This window comes from Pseudophryne corroboree, chromosome 3 (assembly GCF_028390025.1).
Source record: "Pseudophryne corroboree isolate aPseCor3 chromosome 3, aPseCor3.hap2, whole genome shotgun sequence".
In the NCBI taxonomy this organism is placed as follows: Eukaryota; Metazoa; Chordata; class Amphibia; order Anura; family Myobatrachidae; genus Pseudophryne; species Pseudophryne corroboree.
Genome location: NC_086446.1, coordinates 167,647,111 through 167,670,414, shown reverse-complemented (window position 1 = coordinate 167,670,414; position 23,304 = coordinate 167,647,111). Strand labels below are relative to the sequence as shown.

Here is a 23,304-nt window from a genome sequence, read left to right as displayed (position 1 = left end):
GCTGGCATACCTCTTCCGCAGTTTGCTGCTGATATACATTTGGTAATTTGAGCATCATTTAGTATAGCGCCTAAAAGCTATTTGTCCTCCTTGCTAGTACAAGGCACTGAAATGTCTCGTTACGGCACTGCTACCTGGCGTAATGTGTGACAGGGTCTCTACCTGGTGTAATGTGTGACAGGGCCTCTATCTGGCTTAATGTGTGACAGGGCCTCTACCTGGCATAATGTGTAAAAAGGGCCCTACCTGGTGCAATGTGGTTGTAAGTTGTGCTACTGTGTGGCGTAATTTGAATAATGGTGATTACTGTGCAGCGTCATATAAATTGGTATTATTTAGTGACTGCAGTTTATGCTGCTTCCTTGGTAACCCTCGGGTGTAGCCTCTGATATGACTGTGTGTGGATGGAGATGTGAGGCCCGCAATGTTTTTATTCTGAGATTTGTGCAGTCATGGGTATACCATTCTCCCTGCATACGGCTGGCACTGGGGCTCGCATGTGGTTTCGGCGATAAGGTCACTTCCTGGTGGAACACGGAAGTCGAGCCGTGTGGAACGCATAGCTGTTCCCATGGTTACCGTTTCTGCGTGCCGGAGGAGGGATCGATGGCCGTGCCACGATCTGTGAGCGCGGGTGTTGCAGCTGATGCAGGTGAGTATGATTGCCTGTGTGGCATTTAAGTGGGGTGGGTTGTTCACTGTGCATGTTGGTGTTGTCCTGAGGAAGGGGCTGAGACCCCAAAAACGTTTGACTGTTTGCCAATATATCTTTGCCCAACTGGAAGTCTCCTGAGTGCCTTTATTTGGAACGTATATTATAATAAGAATTTACTCACCGGTAATTCTATTTCTCGTAGTCCGTAGTGGATGCTGGGAACTCCGTAAGGACCATGGGGAATAGCGGGCTCCGAAGGAGGCTGGGCACTCTATAAAGATTTATGACTACCTGGTGTGCACTGGCTCCTCCCACTATGACCCTCCTCCAAGCCTCAGTTAGGACACCGTGCCCGGACGAGCAGACATAATAAGGAAGGATTTAGAATCCCGGGTAAGACTCTTACCAGCCACACCAATCACACCGTACAACTCGTGATACTATATCCAGTTTGACAGTATGAAAACAACTGAGCCTCTCAACAGATGGCTCAACAATAACCCTTTAGTTAACAATAACTATTTACAAGTATTGCAGACAATCCGCACTTGGGATGGGCGCCCAGCATCCACTACGGACTACGAGAAATAGAATTACCGGTGAGTAAATTCTTATTTTCTCTAACGTCCTAGTGGATGCTGGGAACTCCGTAAGGACCATGGGGATTATACCAAAGCTCCCAAACGGGCGGGAGAGTGCGGATGACTCTGTAGCACCGAATGAGAGAACTCCAGGTCCTCCTCAGCCAGGGTATCAAATTTGTAGAATTTTGCAAACGTATTTGCCCCTGACCAAGTAGCTGCTCGGCAAAGTTGTAAAGCCGAGACCCCTCGGGCAGCCGCCCAAGATGAGCCCACCTTCCTTGTGGAATGGGCCTTTACAGATTTTGGCTGTGGTATGCCTGCCACAGAATGTGCAAGCTGAATTGTACTACAAATCCAGCGAGCAATAGACTGCTTAGAAGCAGGAGCACCCAGCTTGTTGGGTGCATACAGGATAAACAGCGAGTCAGATTTTCTGACTCCAGCCGTCCTGGAAACATATATTTTCAGGGCCCTGACAACGTCTAGCAACTTGGAGTCCTCCAATTCACTAGTAGCCGCCGGCACCACAATAGGCTGGTTCAGGTGAAACGCTGACACCACCTTAGGGAGAAATTGGGGACGAGTCCTCAACTCTGCCCTATCCATATGGAAAATCAGATAAGGGCTTTTACATGATAAAGCCGCCAATTCTGACACTCGCCTGGCTGAAGCCAAAGCTAATAACATGACCACTTTCCACGTGAGATATTTCAGATCCACGGTTTTAAGTGGCTCAAACCAATGTGATTTTAAGAAACTCAACATCACGTTGAGATCCCAAGGTGCCACTGGAGGCACAAACGGGGGCTGAATATGCAGCACTCCTTTTACAAAAGTCTGAACTTCAGGTACTGAAGCTAGTTCTTTTTGAAAGAAAATCGACAGAGCCGAGATCTGTACTTTAATGGAGCCTAGTTTTAGGCCCATATCCACTCCTGCTTGCAGGAAATGCAGAAATCGACCTAGTTGAAATTCCTCTGTTGGGGCCTTATTGGCCTCGCACCATGCTACATATTTTCGCCATATCCGGTGATAATGCGTTGCCGTAACATCTTTCCTGGCCTTAATAAGCGTAGGAATGACTTCTTCCGGAATACACTTTTCCTTCAGGATCCGGCGTTCAACCGCCATGCCGTCAAACGCAGCCGCGGTAAGTCTTGGAACAGACAGGGCCCCTGCTGTAGCAGGTCCTGTCTGAGCGGTAGAGGCCACGGGTCCTCTGAGAGCATCTCTTGAAGTTCCGGGTACCACGCACGCCTTGGCCAATCCGGAACCACGAGAATTGTGTTTACTCCTCGCTTCCTTATTACTCTCAATACATTTGGTATGAGAGGCAGAGGAGGGAACACATAAACCGACTGGTACACCCACGGTGTCACTAGAGCGTCCACAGCTATCGCCTGAGGGTCCCTTGACCTGGCGCAATATCTTTTTAACTTTTTGTTGAGGCGGGACTCCATCATGTCCACCTGTGGTTTTTCCCAACGGTTTACCAGCATCTGGAAGACTTCTGGATGAAGTCCCCACTCTCCCGGGTGGAGGTCGTGTCTGCTGAGGAAGTCTGCTTCCCAGTTGTCCACTCCCGGAATGAACACTGCTGACAGTGCTAGTACATGATTCTCCGCCCATCTGAGAATTCTTGTGGCTTCTGCCATCGCCATCCTGCTTCTTGTGCCGCCCTGTCGATTTACATGGGCGACTGCCGTGATGTTGTCTGACTGGATCAGCACCGGCTGGGGTAGGAGCAGGGATTTTGCTTGACTTAGGGCATTGTAGATGGCCCTTAGTTCCAGAATATTTATGTGAAGGGAAGTCTCCTGACTCGACCATAGTCCTTGGAAGTTTCTTCCCTGTGTGACTGCCCCCCAGCCTCGAAGGCTGGCATCCGTGGTCACCAGGACCCAGTCCTGTATGCCGAACCTGCGGCCCTCTAGAAGATGGGCACTCTGCAGCCACCACAGTAGAGACACCCTGGTTCTTGGAGACAGGGTTATTAAGCGATGCATCTGAAGATGCGATCCGGACCACTGGTCCAACAGGTCCCACTGAAAGATTCTGGCATGGAACCTGCCGAAGGGAATTGCTTCGTAAGAAGCCACCATCTTTCCCAGGACCCGCGTGCAGCGATGCACTGATACCTGTTTTGGTTTCAGGAGGTCTCTGACTAGAGATTACAACTCCCTGGCTTTCTCCTCTGGGAGAAACACTTTTCTCTGGACTGTATCCAGAACCATACCCAGGAACAGTAGCCGTGTCGTCGGAACCAGCTGTGACTTTGGGATATTCAGAATCCAGCCGTGCTGGTGCAGCACTTCCTGAGATAGTGCTACTCCCACCAACAACTGTTCCTTGGATCTCGCTTTTATTAGGAGATCGTCCAAGTACGGGATAATTAAAACTCCCTTTCTTCGAAGGAGTATCATCATTTCCGCCATAACCTTGGTAAATACCCTCGGTGCCGTGGACAGTCCAAACGGCAGCGTCTGGAATTGGTAATGGCAATCCTGTACCACAAATCTGAGGTACTCCTGGTGAGGATGGTAAATGGGGACATGCAAGTAAGCATCCTTGATGTCCAGGGATACCATGTAATCCCCCTCGTCCAGGCTTGCAATAACCGCCCTGAGCGATTCCATCTTGAACTTGAATTTCTTTATGTATGTGTTCAAGGATTTCAAATTTAGAATGGGTCTCACCGAACCGTCCGGTTTCGGTACCACAAATAGTGTGGAATAATAACCCCGGCCTTGTTGAAGTAGGGGTACCTTGATTATCACCTGCTGGGAATACAGCTTGTGAATTGCCGTTAGCACCGCCTCCCTGTCTGAGGGAGCAATCGGCAAGGCAGATTTTAGGAACCGGTGGGGTGGGGACGCCTCGAATTCCAGCTTGTACCCCTGAGATACTATTTGCAGGATCCAGGGATCCACCTGTGAGTGAACCCACTGATCGCTGAAATTTTTGAGGCGACCTCCCACCGTACCTGGCTCCGCCTGTGGAGCCCCACCGTCATGCGGCGGACTTGGAAGAAGAAGTGGGGGAGGACTTTTGCTCCTGGGAACCTGCTGTTTGTTGCAGCCTTTTTCCCCTACCTCTGCCTCTGGACAGAAAAGACCCGCCTTTTCCACGCCTGTTTTTCTGGGTCCGAAAGGACTGAACCTGATAAAACGGCGCCTTCTTAGGCTGTGAGGGGACATGGGGTAAAAATGCTGACTTCCCAAACGTTGCTGTGGAAACTAGGTCCGAGAGACCATCCCCAAATAATTCCTCACCCTTATATGGTAACACTTCCATGTGCTTTTTTGAATCTGCATCTCCTGTCCACTGGCGAGTCCATAAGCCTCTCCTAGCAGAAATGGACAATGCACTTACTTTAGATGCCAGTCGGCAGATTTCCCTCTGTGCATCTCTCATATATAAGACTGAGTCTTTTATATGGTCTATGGTTAACAGGATCGTGTCTCTGTCTAATGTGTCAATATTTTCTGACAGTTTATCTGACCATGCAGCGGCAGCACTGCACATCCAAGCTGACGCAATAGCTGGCCTAAGTATAATGCCTGTGTGTGTATATACAGACTTCAGGATCGCCTCCTGCTTTCTATCAGCAGGTTCCTTGAGGGCGGCCGTATCCGGAGACGGTAGTGCCACCTTTTTAGACAAACGTGTGAGCGCTTTATCCACTCTAGGGGGTGTTTCCCAACGTGACCTATCCTCTGGCGGGAAAGGGAACGCCATTAGTACCTTCTTAGGAATTACCAATTTTTTATCAGGGAAAGCCCACGCTTCTTCACACACTTCATTTAATTCATCTGATGGGGGAAAAACTACGGGTAGTTTTTTCTCTCCAAACATAATACCCTTTTTAGTGGTACCTGTAGTTATATCAGAAATGTTTAACACCTCTTTCATTGCCTCAATCATGCAGTGAATGGCCTTAGTGGGCATCAGGTTTGACTCATCGTCGTCGACACTGGTGTCAGTATCAGTGTCGACATCTGGGTCTGCTTGAGGTAGCGGGCGTTTTAGAGCCCCTGACGACCCATGCGACGCCTGGGCAGGCACGAGCTGAGAAGTCGGCTGTCCCACATTTGGCATGTCGTCTATTTTCTTATATAAGGAGTCTATACGTGCACTCATTACTTTCCATAAGCCCATCCACTCAGGTGTCTGCCCCGCAGGGGGTGACATCCCTTCTAAAGGCATCTGCTCTGCCTCCACATCATTATCCTCATCAAACATGGCGACACAGCCGTACCGACACACCGCACACACACAAGGAATGCTCCGAATGAGGACAGGACCCACAAAAGCCCTTTGGGGGGACAGAGTGAGAGTATGCCAGTACACACCAGAGCGCTATATAATGCAGGGACTAACTGAGTTATGTCCCCTATAGCTGCTTTTTATATTATATATATATTGCGCCCAAAATTAGTGCCCCCCCTCTCTGTTTTTACCCTGTTCTGTAGTGTAGACTGCAGGGGAGAGCCAGGGAGCTTCCTTCCAGCAGATCTGTGAAGGAGAAATGGCGCCAGTGTGTCTGAGGGAGATAGCTCCGCCCCTTTTCCGCGGCCTATTCTCCCGCTTTTTTCTGGATTCTGGCAGGGGTATTTACCACATATATAGCCTCTGGGGCTATATATTGTGGTATTTTTGCCAGCCAAGGTGTTTTTATTGCTGCTCAGGGCGCCCCCCCCCAAGCGCCCTGCACCCTCAGTGACCGGAGTGTGAAGTGTGCATGAGGAGCAATGGCGCACAGCTGCAGTGCTGTGCGCTACCTTGGTGAAGACTGATGTCTTCTGCCGCCGTTTTTCCGGACCTCTTCTTGCTTCTGGCTCTGTAAGGGGGACGGCGGCGCGGCTCCGGGACCGAACACCAAGGACTGGGCCTGCGGTCGATCCCTCTGGAGCTAATGGTGTCCAGTAGCCTAAGAAGCCCAATCCGGCTGCAAGCAGGCGAGTTCGCTTCTTCTCCCCTTAGTCCCTCGCTGCAGTGAGCCTGTTGCCAGCAGGTCTCACTGAAAATAAAAAACCTAAAACTATACTTTCTTTCTAAGGGCTCAGGAGAGCCCCTAGTGTGCATCCAACCTCGGCCGGGCACGAAATCTAACTGAGGCTTGGAGGAGGGTCATAGTGGGAGGAGCCAGTGCACACCAGGTAGTCATAAATCTTTCTAGAGTGCCCAGCCTCCTTCGGAGCCCGCTATTCCCCATGGTCCTTACGGAGTTCCCAGCATCCACTAGGACGTTAGAGAAATATATATATATATATATATATATATATATACACACACACACACACACACACACACACACACACACACACACACACACATACAGTAAATATATATATATATATATATATATATATATACACACACACATATATTTGTATATATATTTGTATATAGTGTATGTGTTCATATATGTATGTCTCTGTATATTAGAGTAGAGGGTGTGCCGTGAAGACATTCCCTTTATCCAGTCACATCCATACTTATTTTTTTATACATTGCTGTTTGTATGTATTAAGCGCCAATTGGGTTTACATAGTTTTTTTCTTTGTTAACCCTTGAGAGGCTGGCATACCTCTCCCGCAGTTTGCTGCTGATATACATTTGGCAATTTGAGCATCATTTAGTATAGCGCCTAAAAGCTATTTGTCCTCCTTGCTAGTACATGGCACTGAAATGTCTCGTTACGGCACTGCTACCTGGCGTAATGTGTGACAGGGCCTCTATCTGGCTTAATGTGTGACAGGAGCTCTACCTGGCGTAATGTGCAAAAAGGGCCCTACCTGGTGCAATGTGGTTGTAAATTGTGCTACTGCGTGGCGTAATTTGAATAATTGAGATTACTGTGCAACGTAATATGAATTGGTATTATTTAGTGACTGCACCCCTTCCCCATGAAGTCACGCCGCTATATTTTTGTCCCTGGCACTGGCCCTATTTTACATATGGGGTGGGGGGTGGGGAGGGGGGCGCTGATGCTGTTTCTTGCACACAGCGCTAAAATGTCTAGTTACAGCACTGGTACTGGCAGCCATATATTGTGACATAATGTGCACTAGGGCACTACTATGGTACATAAAATAAGAATTTACTTACCGATAATTCTATTTCTCGTAGTCCGTAGTGGATGCTGGGAACTCCGTAAGGACCATGGGGAATAGCGGCTCCGCAGGAGACTGGGCACAAAAGTAAAGCTTTAGGACTACCTGGTGTGCACTGGCTCCTCCCCCTATGACCCTCCTCCAAGCCTCAGTTAGGATACTGTGCCCGGACGAGCGTACACAATAAGGAAAGATTTTGAATCCCGGGTAAGACTCATACCAGCCACACCAATCACACCGTATAACCTGTGATCTGAACCCAGTTAACAGCATGATAACAGAGGAGCCTCTGGAAAGATGGCTCACAACAATAATAACCCGATTTTTGTAACAATAACTATGTACAAGTATTGCAGACAATCCGCACTTGGGATGGGCGCCCAGCATCCACTACGGACTACGAGAAATAGAATTATCGGTAAGTAAATTCTTATTTTCTCTGACGTCCTAGTGGATGCTGGGAACTCCGTAAGGACCATGGGGATTATACCAAAGCTCCCAAACGGGCGGGAGAGTGCGGATGACTCTGCAGCACCGAATGAGAGAACTCCAGGTCCTCCTCAGCCAGGGTATCAAATTTGTAGAATTTAGCAAACGTGTTTGCCCCTGACCAAGTAGCTGCTCGGCAAAGTTGTAACGCCGAGACCCCTCGGGCAGCCGCCCAAGATGAGCCCACCTTCCTTGTGGAATGGGTTTTTACAGATTTTGGCTGTGGCAGGCCTGCCAGAGAATGTGCAAGCTGAATTGTACTACAAATCCAACGAGCAATAGTCTGCTTAGAAGCAGGAGCACCCAGCTTGTTGGGTGCATACAGGATAAACAGCGAGTCAGATTTCCTGACTCCAGCCGTCCTGGAAACATATATTTTCAAGGCCCTGACTACGTCCAACAACTTGGAGTCCTCCAAGTCACTAGTAGCCGCAGGTACCACAATAGGTTGGTTCAGATGAAACACTGAAACCACCTTAGGGAGAAAATGAGGACGAGTCCTCAATTCCGCCCTGTCTGAATGGAAGATCAGATAAGGGCTTTTACAGGATAAAGCCCGCCAATTCTGACACGCGCCTGGCCGAGGCCAGGGCCAACAACATGACCACTTTCCATGTGAGATATTTTAACTCCACAGATTCAAGTGGTTCAAACCAATGTGACTTTAGGAACCCCAAAACTACATTGAGATCCCAAGGTGCCACTGGAGGCACAAAAGGAGGCTGTATATGCAGTACCCCTTTTACAAACGTCTGAACTGCAGGTAGTGAAGCTAGTTCTTTCTGGAAGAAAATTGACAGGGCCGAAATTTGAACCTTAATGGACCCCAATTTTAGGCCCATAGACACTCCTGTTTACAGGAAATGCAGGAATCGACCTAGTTGAAATTCCTCCATCGGGGCCTTACTGGCCTCGCACCACGCAACATATTTTCGCCAAATGTGGTGATAATGCTTTGCGGTTACATCCTTCCTGGCTTGATCAGGGTAGGGATGACTTCATCCGGAATGCCTTTTTCCTTCAGGATCCGGCGTTCAACCGCCCTGCCGTCAAACGCAGCCGCGGTAAGTCTTAGAGGTAGAGGCCACGGGTCCTCCGTGAGCATCTCTTGAAGTTCCGGGTACCAAGTCCTTCTTGGCCAATCCGGAGCCACGAGTATAGTTCTTACTCCCCTCCGTCTTATAATTCTCAGTACTTTTGGTATGAGAGGAAGAGGAGGGAACACATACACTGACTGGTACACCCACGGTGTTACCAGAGCGTCCACAGCTATTGCCTGAGGGTCCCTTGACCTGGCGCAATACCTGTCCAATTTTTTGTTTAGGCGGGACGCCATCATGTCCACCTTTGGTTTTTCCCAATGGTTTACAATCATGTGGAAGACTTCTGGGTGAAGTCCCCACTCTCCCGGGTGGAGGTCGTGCCTGCTGAGGAAGTCTGCTTCCCAGTTGTCCACTCCCGGAATGAACACTGCTGACAATGCTATCACATGATTTTCCGCCCAGCGAAAAATCCTTGCAGCTTCTGCCATTGCCCTCCTGCTTCTTGTGCCGCCCTGTCTGTTTACGTGGGCGACTGCCGTGATGTTGTCCGACTGGATCAGCACCGGCTGACCTTGAAGCAGAGGTCTTGCTTGGCTTAGGGCATCGTAAATGGCCCTTAGCTCCAAATATTTATGTGAAGTGATGTCTCCAGGCTTGACCACAAGCCCTGGAAATTTCTTCCCTGTGTGACTGCTCCCCAGCCTCGCAGGCTGGCATCCGTGGTCACCAGGACCCAGTCCTGAATGCCGAATCTGCGGCCCTCTAGAAGATGAGCACTCTGCAACCACCACAGGAGAGACACCCTTGTCTTTGGTGACAGGGTTATCCGCTGATGCATCTGAAGATGCGATCCGGACCATTTGTCCAGCAGGTCCCACTGGAAAGTTCTTGCGTGGAATCTGCCGAATGGAATTGCTTCGTAGGAAGCCACCATTTTTCCCAGGACCCTTGTGCACTGATGCACTGACACTTGGCCTGGTTTTAGGAGGTTTCTGACTAGTTCGGATAACTCCCTGGCTTTCTCCTCCGGGAGAAAAACACCTTTTTCTGGACTGTGTCCAGGATCATCCCTAGGAATAGAAGGCGTGTCGTCGGGATCAGCTGCGATTTTGGAATATTGAGAATCCAACCGTGCTGCCGCAGCACTATCTGAGATAGTGCTACCCCGACTTCCAACTGTTCCCTGGATCTTGCCCTTATCAGGAGATCGTCCAAGTAAGGGATAACTAAAACTCCCTTCTTTCGAAGGAGTATCATCATTTCGGCCATTACCTTGGTAAAGCCCCGGGGTGCCGTGGACAATCCAAACGGCAGCGTCTGAAACTGATAGTGACAGTTCTGTACCACAAACCTGAGGTACCCTTGGAGAAGGGTAAATTGGGACATGTAGGTAAGCATCTTTGATGTCCAGAGAGACCATATAGTCCCCTTCTTCCAGGTTTGCAATCACTGCTCTGAGTGACTCCATCTTGAATTTGAACCTTTGTATGTAAGTGTTCAAGGATTTTAGATTTAAAATTGGTCTCACCGAGCCGTCCGGCTTCGGTACCACAAATAGTGTGGAATAGTACCCCTTTCCCTGTTGCAGGAGGGGTACCTTGATTATCACCTGCTGGGAATACAGCCTGTGAATGGCTTGCAATACTGCCTCCCTGTCTGAGGGAGACGTCGGTAAAGCAGACTTTATGAAACGGCGAGGGGGAGACGTCTCGAATTTCTTGAGACGGGCCCCCACCGTGCCTGAGTCCACTTGTAAAGCCCCAGCGTCATGCTGAGGACTTTGCGGAGGCGGGAGAGGGCTTTTGTTCCTGGGAACTGGCTGTTTGCTGCAGCCTTTTTCCTCTCCCTCTGCCACGGGGCAGAAATGAGGCGCCTTTTGCCCGCTTGCCCTTATGGGGCCGAAAGGACTGCGCCTGATAATACGGCGTCTTCTTAGGTTGAGAAGCTACCTGGGGTAAAAATGTGGATTTTCCAGCAGTTGCCGTGGCTACCAGGTCTGATAGACCTACCCCAAATAACTCCTCCCCCTTATAAGGCAATACTTCCATGTGCCTTTTAGAATCCGCATCACCTGACCACTGCCGTGTCCATAAACCTCTTCTTGCAGAAATGGACAGCGCGCTAACTCTTGATGCCAGTCGGCAAATATCCCTCTGTGCATCACGCATATATAAAAATACATCTTTCAAATGCTCTATAGTCAGTAATATACTGTCCCTATCTAGGGTATCAATATTTTCAGTCAGGGAATCCGACCACGCCACGCCCGCACCACACATCCAGGCTGAGGCGATTGCTGGTCGCAGTATAACACCCGTGTGAGTGTATATACATTTTAGGATATTCTCCTGCTTTCTATCGGCAGGTTCCTTTAGGGCGGCCGTATCAGGAGAGGGTAGTGCTACCTGTTTAGACAAGCGTGTGAGCGCTTTATCCACCCTAGGGGGTGTTTCCCAACGTGCCCTATCCTCTGGCAGGAAAGGGTACGATGCCAATAACCTTTTAGGAATTATCAGTTTTTTATCGGGGGAAACCCACGCCTCATCACACACTTCATTTAATTCCTCGGATACAGGAAAAACTACAGGCAGTTTTTTCTCACCAAACATAATACCCTTTTTAGTAGAGATGAGCGCCGGAAATTTTTCGGGTTTTGTGTTTTGGTTTTGGGTTCGGTTCCGCGGCCGTGTTTTGGGTTCGACCGCGTTTTGGCAAAACCTCACCGAATTTTTTTTGTCGGATTCGGGTGTGTTTTGGATTCGGGTGTTTTTTTCAAAAAACCCTAAAAAACAGCTTAAATCATAGAATTTGGGGGTCATTTTGATCCCAAAGTATTATTAACCTCAAAAACCATAATTTCCACTCATTTTCAGTCTATTCTGAATACCTCACACCTCACAATATTATTTTTAGTCCTAAAATTTGCACCGAGGTCGCTGTGTGAGTAAGATAAGCGACCCTAGTGGCCGACACAAACACCGGGCCCATCTAGGAGTGGCACTGCAGTGTCACGCAGGATGTCCCTTCCAAAAAACCCTCTCCAAACAGCACATGACGCAAAGAAAAAAAGAGGCGCAATGAGGTAGCTGTGTGAGTAAGATAAGCGACCCTAGTGGCCGACACAAACACCGGGCCCATCTAGGAGTGTCACTGCAGTGTCACGCAGGATGTCCCTTCCAAAAAACCCTCCCCAAACAGCACATGACACAAAGAAAAAAAGAGGCGCAATGAGGTAGCTGTGTGAGTAAGATAAGCGACCCTAAAAGGCACCTCAGGTAAACAATGGAGATGGATGGATACTAGTATACAATTATGGATGGACTGCCGAGTGCCGACACAGAGGTAGCTACAGCCGTGGACTACCGTACTGTACTGTGTCTGCTGCTAATATAGACTGGTTGATAATGAGATGTAGTATGTATAAAGAAGAAAGAAAAAAAAACCACGGGTAGGTGGTATACAATTATGGACGGACTGCCGAGTGCCGACACAGAGGTAGCTACAGCCGTGGACTACCGTACTGTACTGTGTCTGCTGCTAATATAGACTGGATGATAATGAGATGTAGTATGTATAAAGAAGAAAGAAAAAAAAAACACGGGTAGGTGGTATACAATTATGGACGGACTGCCGAGTGCCGACACAGAGGTAGCTACAGCCGTGGACTACCGTACTGTACTGTGTCTGCTGCTAATATAGACTGGTTGATAATGAGATGTAGTATGTATAAAGAAGAAAGAAAAAAAACCCACGGGTAGGTGGTATACAATTATGGATGGACTGCCGAGTGCCGACACAGAGGTAGCTACAGCCGTGGACTACCGTACTGTACTGTGTCTGCTGCTAATATAGACTGGATGATAATGAGATGTAGTATGTACAAAGAAGAAAGAAAAAAAAACCACGGGTAGGTGGTATACAATTATGGATGGACTGCCGAGTGCCGACACAGAGGTAGCTACAGCCGTGGACTACCGTACTGTACTGTGTCTGCTGCTAATATAGACTGGATGATAATGAGATGTAGTATGTATAAAGAAGAAAAAAAAAAAAAACACGGGTAGGTGGTATACAATTATGGACGGACTGCCGAGTGCCGACACAGAGGTAGCTACAGCCGTGGACTACCGTACTGTACTGTGTCTGCTGCTAATATAGACTGGTTGATAATGAGATGTAGTATGTATAAAGAAGAAAGAAAAAAAAACCACGGGTAGGTGGTATACAATTATGGATGGACTGCCGAGTGCCGACACAGAGGTAGCTACAGCCGTGGACTACCGTACTGTACTGTGTCTGCTGCTAATATAGACTGGATGATAATGAGATGTAGTATGTATAAAGAAGAAAAAAAAAACCACGGGTAGGTGGTATACAATTATGGATGGACTGCCGAGTGCCGACACAGAGGTAGCTACAGCCGTGGACTACCGTACTGTACTGTGTCTGCTGCTAATATAGACTGGATGATAATGAGATGTAGTATGTATAAAGAAGAAAGAAAAAAAAAACCACGGGTAGGTGGTATACAATTATGGATGGACTGCCGAGTGCCGACACAGAGGTAGCTACAGCCGTGAACTACTGTACTGTGTCTGCTGCGACTGGATGATAAATAATGATATAAAAAATATATATATATCACTACTGCAGCCGGACAGGTATATATTATATAATGACGGACCTGCTGGACACTGTCTGTCAGCAGAATGAGTTTTTTATAGAATAAAAAAACACCACACAAGTCACACGACGAGTGTTTAACTTTTTCAGGCAATCACAATATAGTATACTATACTGGTGGTCAGTGTGGTCAGGTCACTGGTCAGTCACACTGGCAGTGGCACTCCTGCAGCAAAAGTGTGCACTGTTTAATTTTAATAATATGTATGTACTCCTGGCTCCTGCTATAACCTATAACTGCTCCCCAGTCTCCCCCACAATTAAGCTGTGTGAGCACAGTCAGATATTATACATAGATGATGCAGCACACTGGGCTGAGCACAGATATGGTATGTGACTGAGTCACTGTGTATCGTTTTTTTCAGGCAGAGAACGGATTATATTAAATAAAACTGCACTGGTGGTCACTGGTCAGTGGTCAGTCACTAGTAAACTCTGCACTCTCTAGTACTCCTAAGCTCCAGTAAATCAAGTGTCTCTGTCTCAATCTCACTCTCTCTCTTCTAATCTAAATGGAGAGGACGCCAGCCACGTCCTCTCCCTATCAATCTCAATGCACGTGTGAAAATGGCGGCGACGCGCGGCTCCTTATATAGAATCCGAGTCTCGCGATAGAATCCGAGCCTCGCGAGAATCCGACAGCGTCATGATGACGTTCGGGCGCGCTCGGGTTAACCGAGCAAGGCGGGAAGATCCGAGTCGCTCGGATCCGTGTAAAAAAAGCTGAAGTTCGGGCGGGTTCGGATTCCGAGGAACCGAACCCGCTCATCTCTACTTTTTAGTGGTACTTGTATTATCAGAGATATGCAATACATTTTTCATTGCTTCAATCATGTAACGTGTGGCCCTAGTGGAAGTCACGTTTGTCTCCTCATCATCGACACTGGAGTCAGTATCCGTGTCTGTGTCTGCCATTTGAGGTAACGGGCGTTTTAAATCCCCTGATGGCATTTGAGACCCCTGGACAGGCACAAGCTGAGTAGCCGGCTGTCTCATGTCGTCAACTGTCTATCGTAAAGAGCTGACACTGTCACGCAATTCCTTCCATAAGCTCATCCACTCAGGTGTCGACTCCCTAGGGGGTGACAACTCTATAATAGGCAATTGTTCCGCCTCCATCTCATTTTCCTCCTCAAATATGTCGACACAATCGTACCGACACACCGCACACACACAGGGAATGCTCTGATAGAGGACAGGACCCCACTAGCCCTTTGGGGAGACAGAGGGAGAGTATGCCAGCACACACCAGAGCGCTATATATAGACAGGAATACCACTATAAAATGTGCTTTTCCCTTTATAGCTGCTGTTAGTATTAAAACTGCGCCAAATTAGTGCCCCCCTCTCTTTTTTACCCTTTTCTGTAGTGCAGGACTGCAGGGGAGAGTCAGGGAGACGTCCTTCCAGCGGAGCTGTGGTGGAAAATGGCGCCCGTGTGCTGAGGAGATAGGCTCCGCCCCCTTCTCGGCGGCCTTTTCTCCCGCTTTTTGGTGAGTTCTGGCAGGGGTTAAAATACATCCATATAGCCCTGGGGGTTATATGTGGTGTATTTATGCCAGCCAAGGTGTTTACATTGCTGCTCAGGGCGCCCCCCCCTAGCGCCCTGCACCCTCAGTGACCGAAGTGTGAAGTGTGCCTGAGTAACAATGGCGCACAGCTGCAGTGCTGTGCGCTACCTTGTTGAAGACTGATGTCTTCTGCCGCCGATTTTTCCGGACCTCTTCTTGCTTCTGGCTCTGTAAGGGGGCCGGCGGCGCGGCTCTGGGACCGAGCTCCGAGGCTGGGCCTGTGTTCGGTCCCTCTGGAGCTAATGGTGTCCAGTAGCCTAAAAAGCCCAAGCTACCACCACTTAGGTAGGTTCGCTTCTTCTCCCCTTAGTCCCTCGGTGCAGTGAGCCTGTTGCCAGCAGGTCTCACTGAAAATAAAAAACCTAAAACTAAACTTTCACTAAGAAGCTCAGGAGAGCCCCTAGTGTGCACCCTTCTCGGCCGGGCACAAAAATCTAACTGAGGCTTGGAGGAGGGTCATAGGGGGAGGAGCCAGTGCACACCAGGTAGTCCTAAAGCTTTACTTTTGTGCCCAGTCTCCTGCGGAGCCGCTATTCCCCATGGTCCTTACGGAGTTCCCAGCATCCACTAGGACGTCAGAGAAAATAAACTAAAGCTCCGTGGGGCATAAAGTAAACTAGTTCTCTACTGTGAGGAATAAAATTAACAATTGCTGTGGAAAGGTATCTCTCTAGAAGCATTGGGAGAGGGGCCTCTTTAATATATTGCTATGGGGCCCACAAAGTTCTGGCCATGCCCCTGCATGCTGACCCTGCTGGTTTTGATGCTGTACTGATTTCCCTGGCCTTAAAAGATCACTGAAGTTGCAGCACTCTCGCTCCTTTATAGAGGATTGTGGGGATGACTCAGACACTGTTGCATGTTTTGCCGTCTTTCGGCCTAATTCAGTATGAGACACATCTGCGATGCGTTTGCATACTGAAACCACTGTGCAGTGTGTACACGCGCAGGAGCTGTGGCGGCATCTCACTTATGCGAACGCCTTTACCTGATTGACAGGCAAAGGTGGTCACGGTGCGGGCGGGGGCGTCGACGTGGCATTTTGTGGGCATCAACGCAGCATTGTGGGGGCATGGCCCTGACAATAGAGGTGTGTCCCGACCATTTGCAGTATGGGCTGTGGCAGCTGCGTGACGTCTAACGCAGCCACTGCGAACGAAAAAATGGCGGGCCGGCAACTGCCTTTGCAGCTACCCTGAACATGCAAGCGCATATTTATTTAGCAATGCGCTCACATTTTAGGGGGGGGGGGGGGGATCCGGCATGCCCTATGCTGGTCGCCACCCGCATGCTAGAGTTTTCCAAAACTACAACTCATGCTGAATTAGGCCCTTTGTGTCTTTATGCTAATGCCACGGCCGATGATCTTTATAATGACACGTCCACTGGCTGTAGCAGTTTCATTCTGAACATGGCCTCTATGGGACGAGGTTTTTGCGTCTTATGATGTAGCTGTTGTCAGTAACAAGCCGGTGTTTGGCACTGTTACTTCCCAGTAATGCCCGCTGAAAATTAATATGCATCCAAATTAGCTCAGTGTTTCCGAGCAGTAACCATCGGGATGCATAAGCAATGTGACTCGGATGCATACACAGACTTAAAGCATTGTCCGCTTCCGTCCAAAAATACAACTAGGTTTTGTCTATAAGGGTAACTCTCTTTATAAGAGCTGTCCTTTGCGATGGTCACCTGTCCTTGGACTTCTGGGTGTATGACTCGGGAGACCCTCTGCACATGCCCAGAGTGAAGCAGTGGCCGCGAGGGATGCAGGGAGGGATCCGATCAGATCCCTCTGATAGCACTGATGTGGAAAGAAGCCCATAGGCTTCTATGGGGTAATACCAGCTTTTGATGCATCTTAGTACATACAGGAAAATGCGGTAAACCCCCTGAAAAAGCGTGTTTTACTGCTTTTTCCAGTTAGTACATCCCGCCCTATGAGAGAATAAATAAGAGGTAACAGGACTAGGAAGGAGATTGAATGTGAGGAGTTAAGTGTGGGGTGGAGCCAAGTAAGACAACAAGGCAGTGCATTTCAGAGACACAAAAAATGGAGGTGTTGGGAGTAATGAGAGATATATCTGGTGAGGTAGTTATTATTGACAATGGGAGGATTGAAACTTTCTAGCTTGAAAAAAGTGAGCTAGGTAGCAAAGTGGTGCAGGAATTGGGAAACGACATGACAGTAATGTGAAGGTGGAGTGGAGATAAACATTTTAAAAAAATTTATTCAGTCTATTTTTTGATGATCCTGTCAGGGCCATCTTAACATATAGGCACAATGGGCAAATGCCAAGGGCCCCACAATTTTAGGAACTTTAGAACAGGGGCGGGTGGTGATCAAACAAACATGCAGCCATACTTTGAATGGCTGTCAGCATTCTGATTGGTGGATAACTGGAGCTATCCACCAATAATAGTGCCGCCAGCCATTCACTGAATGGAAGCATGTGGAGAAATGGTGCAGGGCCACAGGAGGGGCAAGTCATGATTATTTTTTTAATTGGCTCCCATTACAGGGTGTGTAGGGGCCCCAGTGCATTGCTTTGCCCATGGCCTACAATACTGTTAAGACGGCTCTGTATCCTGTAGCAGTGGAAGATACTGCATAGATTTTGGAAAGGGTCCTTAACAAGATACAAGATACAGAATCGTTTTAACAGTACTGTAGACCCTGGGCAAGGCAATGCACTGAGGCCCCTATGTCATTTTTACAGCACTGTGTATTACAGCTTTCACATCGCAATCACGGGTTGCACCCGGGAATTGCAACCCGCTATAAGACCCCTTTTAGACTGGCAACGCGACCCGGCAATATGCTGGGTCGGGTTGCCATTGGGGGTGGGAGCTGAAGGGTTAAATGAGGAATATTATCCTTACAGGAGCGGAGGCTGCGCCGACATCATCGGGTGAAAAGGCGCTGCTTGGAGATGAGATCATCTCCATGCCACCTCTTCCATACTGTGAACAGGTCCCGGAACACATTGAACCAGGTTACGCGTTCACACAGCATCTGACCCAGTAATAACCTGGGAATAACCTTGCTTTAGTCCAGGGTTGAAATACCGGGTCAAGACACCCCGTAATTCAGGACTTACCCCTTTCGCACTGCACATCGCCCTGCGTCACCCCGGCAATTTACCAGGTTATTTGTGCGGTGTGAAAGGGGTATATGTGTTAAGCTGACCTCACTTCCACTGCTGAGCAGTTGATACTGTAGACATTTCATATATCTAGCTTCTTCAAGGTGGCATAAAAACTGGATTGTTACAAATTTACTCTCCAGCATTATTTTCCACCCAAATTGATCAATTATTTAAGATAATTGAGCGATTTAGGTGGAAAATTATGCTGCAGAGTAAATTTGTCACAGGACAGACTTTTTTTCAGAAATTTGTGGGCAACTTGATCCTGTCCAATATAGATTAATTGGTTGACTTCAACCATGCAAGTACATAATTGTACTTTCTCAGTTTATTCACCAAGAGAGAGTTTCGCATTTTGGATCCATTAATTCTGGTGGGTAGGAAATGATCCTGAAAGTTAATAGTAATTAGCTCACAGGTTTTACAAACTGACACTAATGAAAACAATTGGCAGTCAGTAGACCACAATATGTAAGGTAACTATAAAATGCTTTACAATCCCACACAGGCTTTTCACACACAAAATTTTGATTTTAATTAATCTGATTACATTTTTCTTCCTATGCAAGTTATCTAAAGGCCCCCATACACTACAACGATATGCCTGAGGCTGAAGTCGGTGGCGATTTCCTTTGAACTCTCCCGGAAGCTTTCCGGGAGTGGTTCCATATGATTCCATATGATTTGGTACATTTTGCATGCAATATATCATATGCGATCCCAGCCATGCCTGCGGGAACCAACATATCACGAGTGCAGCACTAACGATCTAGGGGAGCCGACCCGACCCTCACGGGGCTGCGCATCGGATCGGATCGGATACACAGCCAAAATGCCCGATTTCACCCAATATATCGTCCCGAATGCCCGAAATGGGCTGAAATCGGGCACAATCGTTCTAGTGTATGGGGCCCTTTAGGCTTTGGAGTTGATTGGATTAAAGCAGAAACACAGCACTTTTCCAAATTCTCACCTCACGGCTGCGAGTCTTTGCCCGGCACCACTCTAGCAGCATATTTTTCACAGCACCTGCACCACAGCTTGTAGACCTTTGTACACGAATCCCAGAAGTGGCCACCCTGCAAGAAACCTCACAATGCATCACCTGATTACATAGCCTTCCTTTTTCTGTAGCCATCATAAAATGTTTATTTAAAATGTATGGATTTGCACCAGAAAGGCTGTATGCCTGTAAATTGAAAATTCAAATAAGTCCAAGACACAGATAACATCTTGCATATATATATATATATATATATATATATATATATATATAAAAACTAAAAAAAACATTTTGGATGGAAAAGAGGGAGGTTGGGGTCTCCTTTTAGACAATGCTATACATGGCAAATTGCAGATCTTGAATCAGCAATCCTAAAGTACATAAATTGTTAGGTTTTTTTTCTTAAATCATACGTAAGTTCTGTTTAGACAATGTATTAGCTATCTTCTTAGTTATCATTATCTCTGTTTCAGAAGCTGTCTGGAAGGCAAACAAATATACCTGCCACAGAATGACAGCATTCAGCATATAATGTCATGGCAGAGACTGTAGATTGAGAAGAAGGATGACAATATGCACAAAGCAAACACAAAAAAACATTGTCTGGCTGGCAGACACAGACAAAGTCAGTCTGCTTCCCAGTCACAGGACTGTCAGCCATGTCATATGAAGGCAGAGGGATGCAATGGAAAGAATGAAAGCTAAGAGGTAATAGGGGCATTTCAATGTCTCTCTGTTTATTCATGACATATCATGTGACTGTGGTTGCCATGGTAACTGGCAATTTTTTTTTGCATTATTTATTAGTCAGTTATGACAGCCTGAAGAAAAAAAGAAAATGTCATTATCAAACTGCTTCTAAAAGCCCTCCACTGTGATTTGTTAAAAAATATAGTAGGTTTAGTAGAGTTAGGATAACCTTATGCTAAGAAAATAAGTAATTTGATAAATTAAGTTCAAATAGCCCAGAAAACAAATTACAATTTATATTATTAATGTAATTTTGTATTTTATTTCTGTACTCAATTATTCAGCAGGGAAACATTAAGAAAAATAATATATACTTTTACATTCAACTTTCTTAAAAACCCCATTGAAAATGACTGTACATGTCTGTTCACCAATTATTCAATCCAGTTCTTCTATATAATTGCACATTAAGGAGGTCATGCTTAGTAGATCACTGAGGGCATATTTTTACACAAAGGGGGTAATTCCAAGTTGTTCGTTCGTTGCCGATTTTCGCTATACTGCGATTAGTCGCTTACTGCGCATGCGCAAGGTACGCAGAGTGCATGCGCTTAGTTTTTTACTAAAAACTTAGCTGTTTTGCTGTGGCTTCTGCGGCGCTTTTCAGTCGCACTGGTGTTCGGTAAATGATTGAAAAGAAAGAGGCGTTTCTGGGTGGTAACTCAGCGTTTTCCTGGCGTTGGCTAAAAAACGCAGGTGTGTCAGGGAAAAACGCGGGAGTGTCTGGAGAAATGGGGGAGTGGCTGGGCGAACGCAGGGCGTGTCTGTGACGTCAAACCAGGAACGAAACGGCCTGAGCTGATCGCAGTGTAGGAGTAAGTCTCGAGCTACTCAGAAACTGCTAAGAATTTTCTATTCGCAATTCTGCTAATCTTTCGTTCGCAAATCTGCTAAACTAAGATACACTCCCAGAGGGCGGCGGCCTTGCGTGTGCAATGCTGCTAAAATCAGCTAGCGAGCGAACAACTCGGAATGACCCCCAAAATGTGCATATCATTTCTGTACATGAGCACAAAGCACTACTTACATTTGTAGTAATATAAACAAAGACATAATTGACAAGGGGTATCAGAGGAAGGAAGGGTTTGTAAGCGTGGCCAAACAAAAAAAGGCATGTTGGCACAAATGAGGCATATGTAGACTGTGACACTTACGTATATGCTCCTTTCAGGAGATAGGAAACTTGCAGGTGATGATGATGATGATGATGATAATGAGCGACCACATATACCAGCAATAAACAAATGGCTGCATCTTGTGATTTAGCCAAATCACCATGGGGTCTATTTCTGAAGCAGTGAAAAGTGGAGAAGTTGCCCATGGAAACCAATCAGCTGCCCTGTATAATTTTATAGTATGCAAATTATAAATGTTACTTCAATGCTGATTGGTCACCATGGGCAACTTCTCCACTAGCTCACTTCTCCACACTTTTCACTGCTTCATGAATAGACCCCATGCCTTTTTTAAATACAATTTAGGGTTATGAATTAAGTGCATCCAACTCATCATGACCCCCTAAATCTGTACATGTCTGATTTCATTCATGACATTGCATTGAGGGGGTACATTATCAAATGACATAATTTTACACCCCCTCCCCCCCAACAGTCCCTCCCTTCACAGTGGCCATTTCCTGGAGGGGAATTTTAGAATATTGTCATGTATGGACTGATTGTTGCCATTTAGACTCACCCTCCAAACTTTTCAGCAATGTCTTTCCTTGTAGCCCTCCCATATGATTTCGGCATAGTTCTAGAACGTGGAATCTCCGGTTTGCGTTCTTGATGCTCCTTCTCACGAGTGGCCCCTTTACCAGAAGTAGGTGTGATGTTTTCTTCTACAGCACTAACAATAAGGAAGAAACTCTTGTAAAACCACTGCTTCCACTGTCTTCAGCACATTATGAATGTGGAATATTGCATAGCCTCAATATTTGGAGTTAAGTTTTAAATGAGGCGTTAGCCTGTAAACAATGTGCTTTTAAAGGAGGCTTTAAAGCAAATGGTTGCCAATATCACCCTATCTGTCCAAATAAAGGAATAATGCTTAATTCGGGATGAGTACTGTTATTTGGCAGGCAGCCAAGAGGACAAAAACACAGGTCTGGAAAAATACAGTAAAGAAAAGCATAGTGATATAAGGATTTCTCTATCGTCCTAGTGGATGCTGGGGTTCCTGAAAGGACCATGGGGAATAGCGGCTCCGCAGGAGACAGGGCACAAAAAGTAAAGCTTTAGGATCAGGTGGTGTGCACTGGCTCCTCCCCCTATGACCCTCCTCCAAGCCAGTTAGATTTTGTGCCCGGCCGAGAAGGGTGCAATCTAGGTGGCTCTCCTAAAGAGCTGCTTAGGAAAGTTTAGCTTAGGTTTTTTATTTTACAGTGAGTCCTGCTGGCAACAGGATCACTGCAACGAGGGACTTAGGGGAGAAGAAGTGAACTCACCTGCGTGCAGGATGGATTGGCTTCTTGGCTACTGGACATCAGCTCCAGAGGGACGATCACAGGTACAGCCTGGATGGTCACCGGAGCCTTGCCGCCGGCCCCCCTGCAGATGCTGAAGTAAGAAGAGGTCCAGAATCGGCGGCAGAAGACTCCTCAGTCTTCTAAAGGTAGCGCACAGCACTGCAGCTGTGCGCCATTTTCCTCTCAGCACACTTCACACGGCAGTCACTGAGGGTGCAGGGCGCTGGGAGGGGGGCGCCCTGGGAGGCAAATGAATACCTATTTTGGCTAAAAATACCTCACATATAGCCTCCGGAGGCTATATGGAGATATTTAACCCCTGCCAGAATCCGTTAAGAGCGGGAGACGAGGCCGCCCGAAAAAGGGGCGGGGCCTATCTCCTCAGCACACAGCGCCATTTTCCCTCACAGAAAGGCTGGAGGGAAGGCTCCCAGGCTCTCCCCTGCACTGCACTACAGAAACAGGGTTAAAACAGAGAGGGGGGGGCACTAATTTGGCGATATGCTTATATATATTAAGATGCTATAAGGGAAAACACTTATATAAGGTTGTCCCTATATAATTATAGCGTTTTTGGTGTGTGCTGGCAAACTCTCCCTCTGTCTCTCCAAAGGGCTAGTGGGTCCTGTCCTCTATCAGAGCATTCCCTGTGTGTGTGCTGTGTGTCGGTACGTGTGTGTCGACAGGTAGGAGGACGATGTTGGTGAGGAGGCGGAGCAATTGCCTGTAATGGTGATGTCACTCTCTAGGGAGTCGACACCGGAATGGATGGCTTATTTAGGAAATTACGTGATAATG

At 47.3% G+C, this 23,304-nt stretch overlaps 1 protein-coding gene across 4 annotated transcripts in view; it reads right to left on the bottom strand.

Annotated features, from left to right (window-relative positions):
* The window catches only part of SMTNL1 (smoothelin like 1), a 173,403-nt gene that overhangs the window by 43,844 nt on the left and 106,255 nt on the right, over positions 1 to 23,304 (bottom strand). For 3 of the 4 annotated variants that reach the window (XM_063958572.1, XM_063958571.1, XM_063958573.1), the window contains exons 2-3: positions 21,735 to 21,887; positions 19,260 to 19,365 (exon numbers count right to left, since the gene is read on the bottom strand). In XM_063958572.1, coding sequence (XP_063814642.1) covers positions 19,260 to 19,365; positions 21,735 to 21,887 — 259 coding nt within the window. The remainder of the gene's footprint in view (positions 1 to 19,259; positions 19,366 to 21,734; positions 21,888 to 23,304) is intronic. The other variant, XM_063958574.1, reaches the window with a different exon arrangement.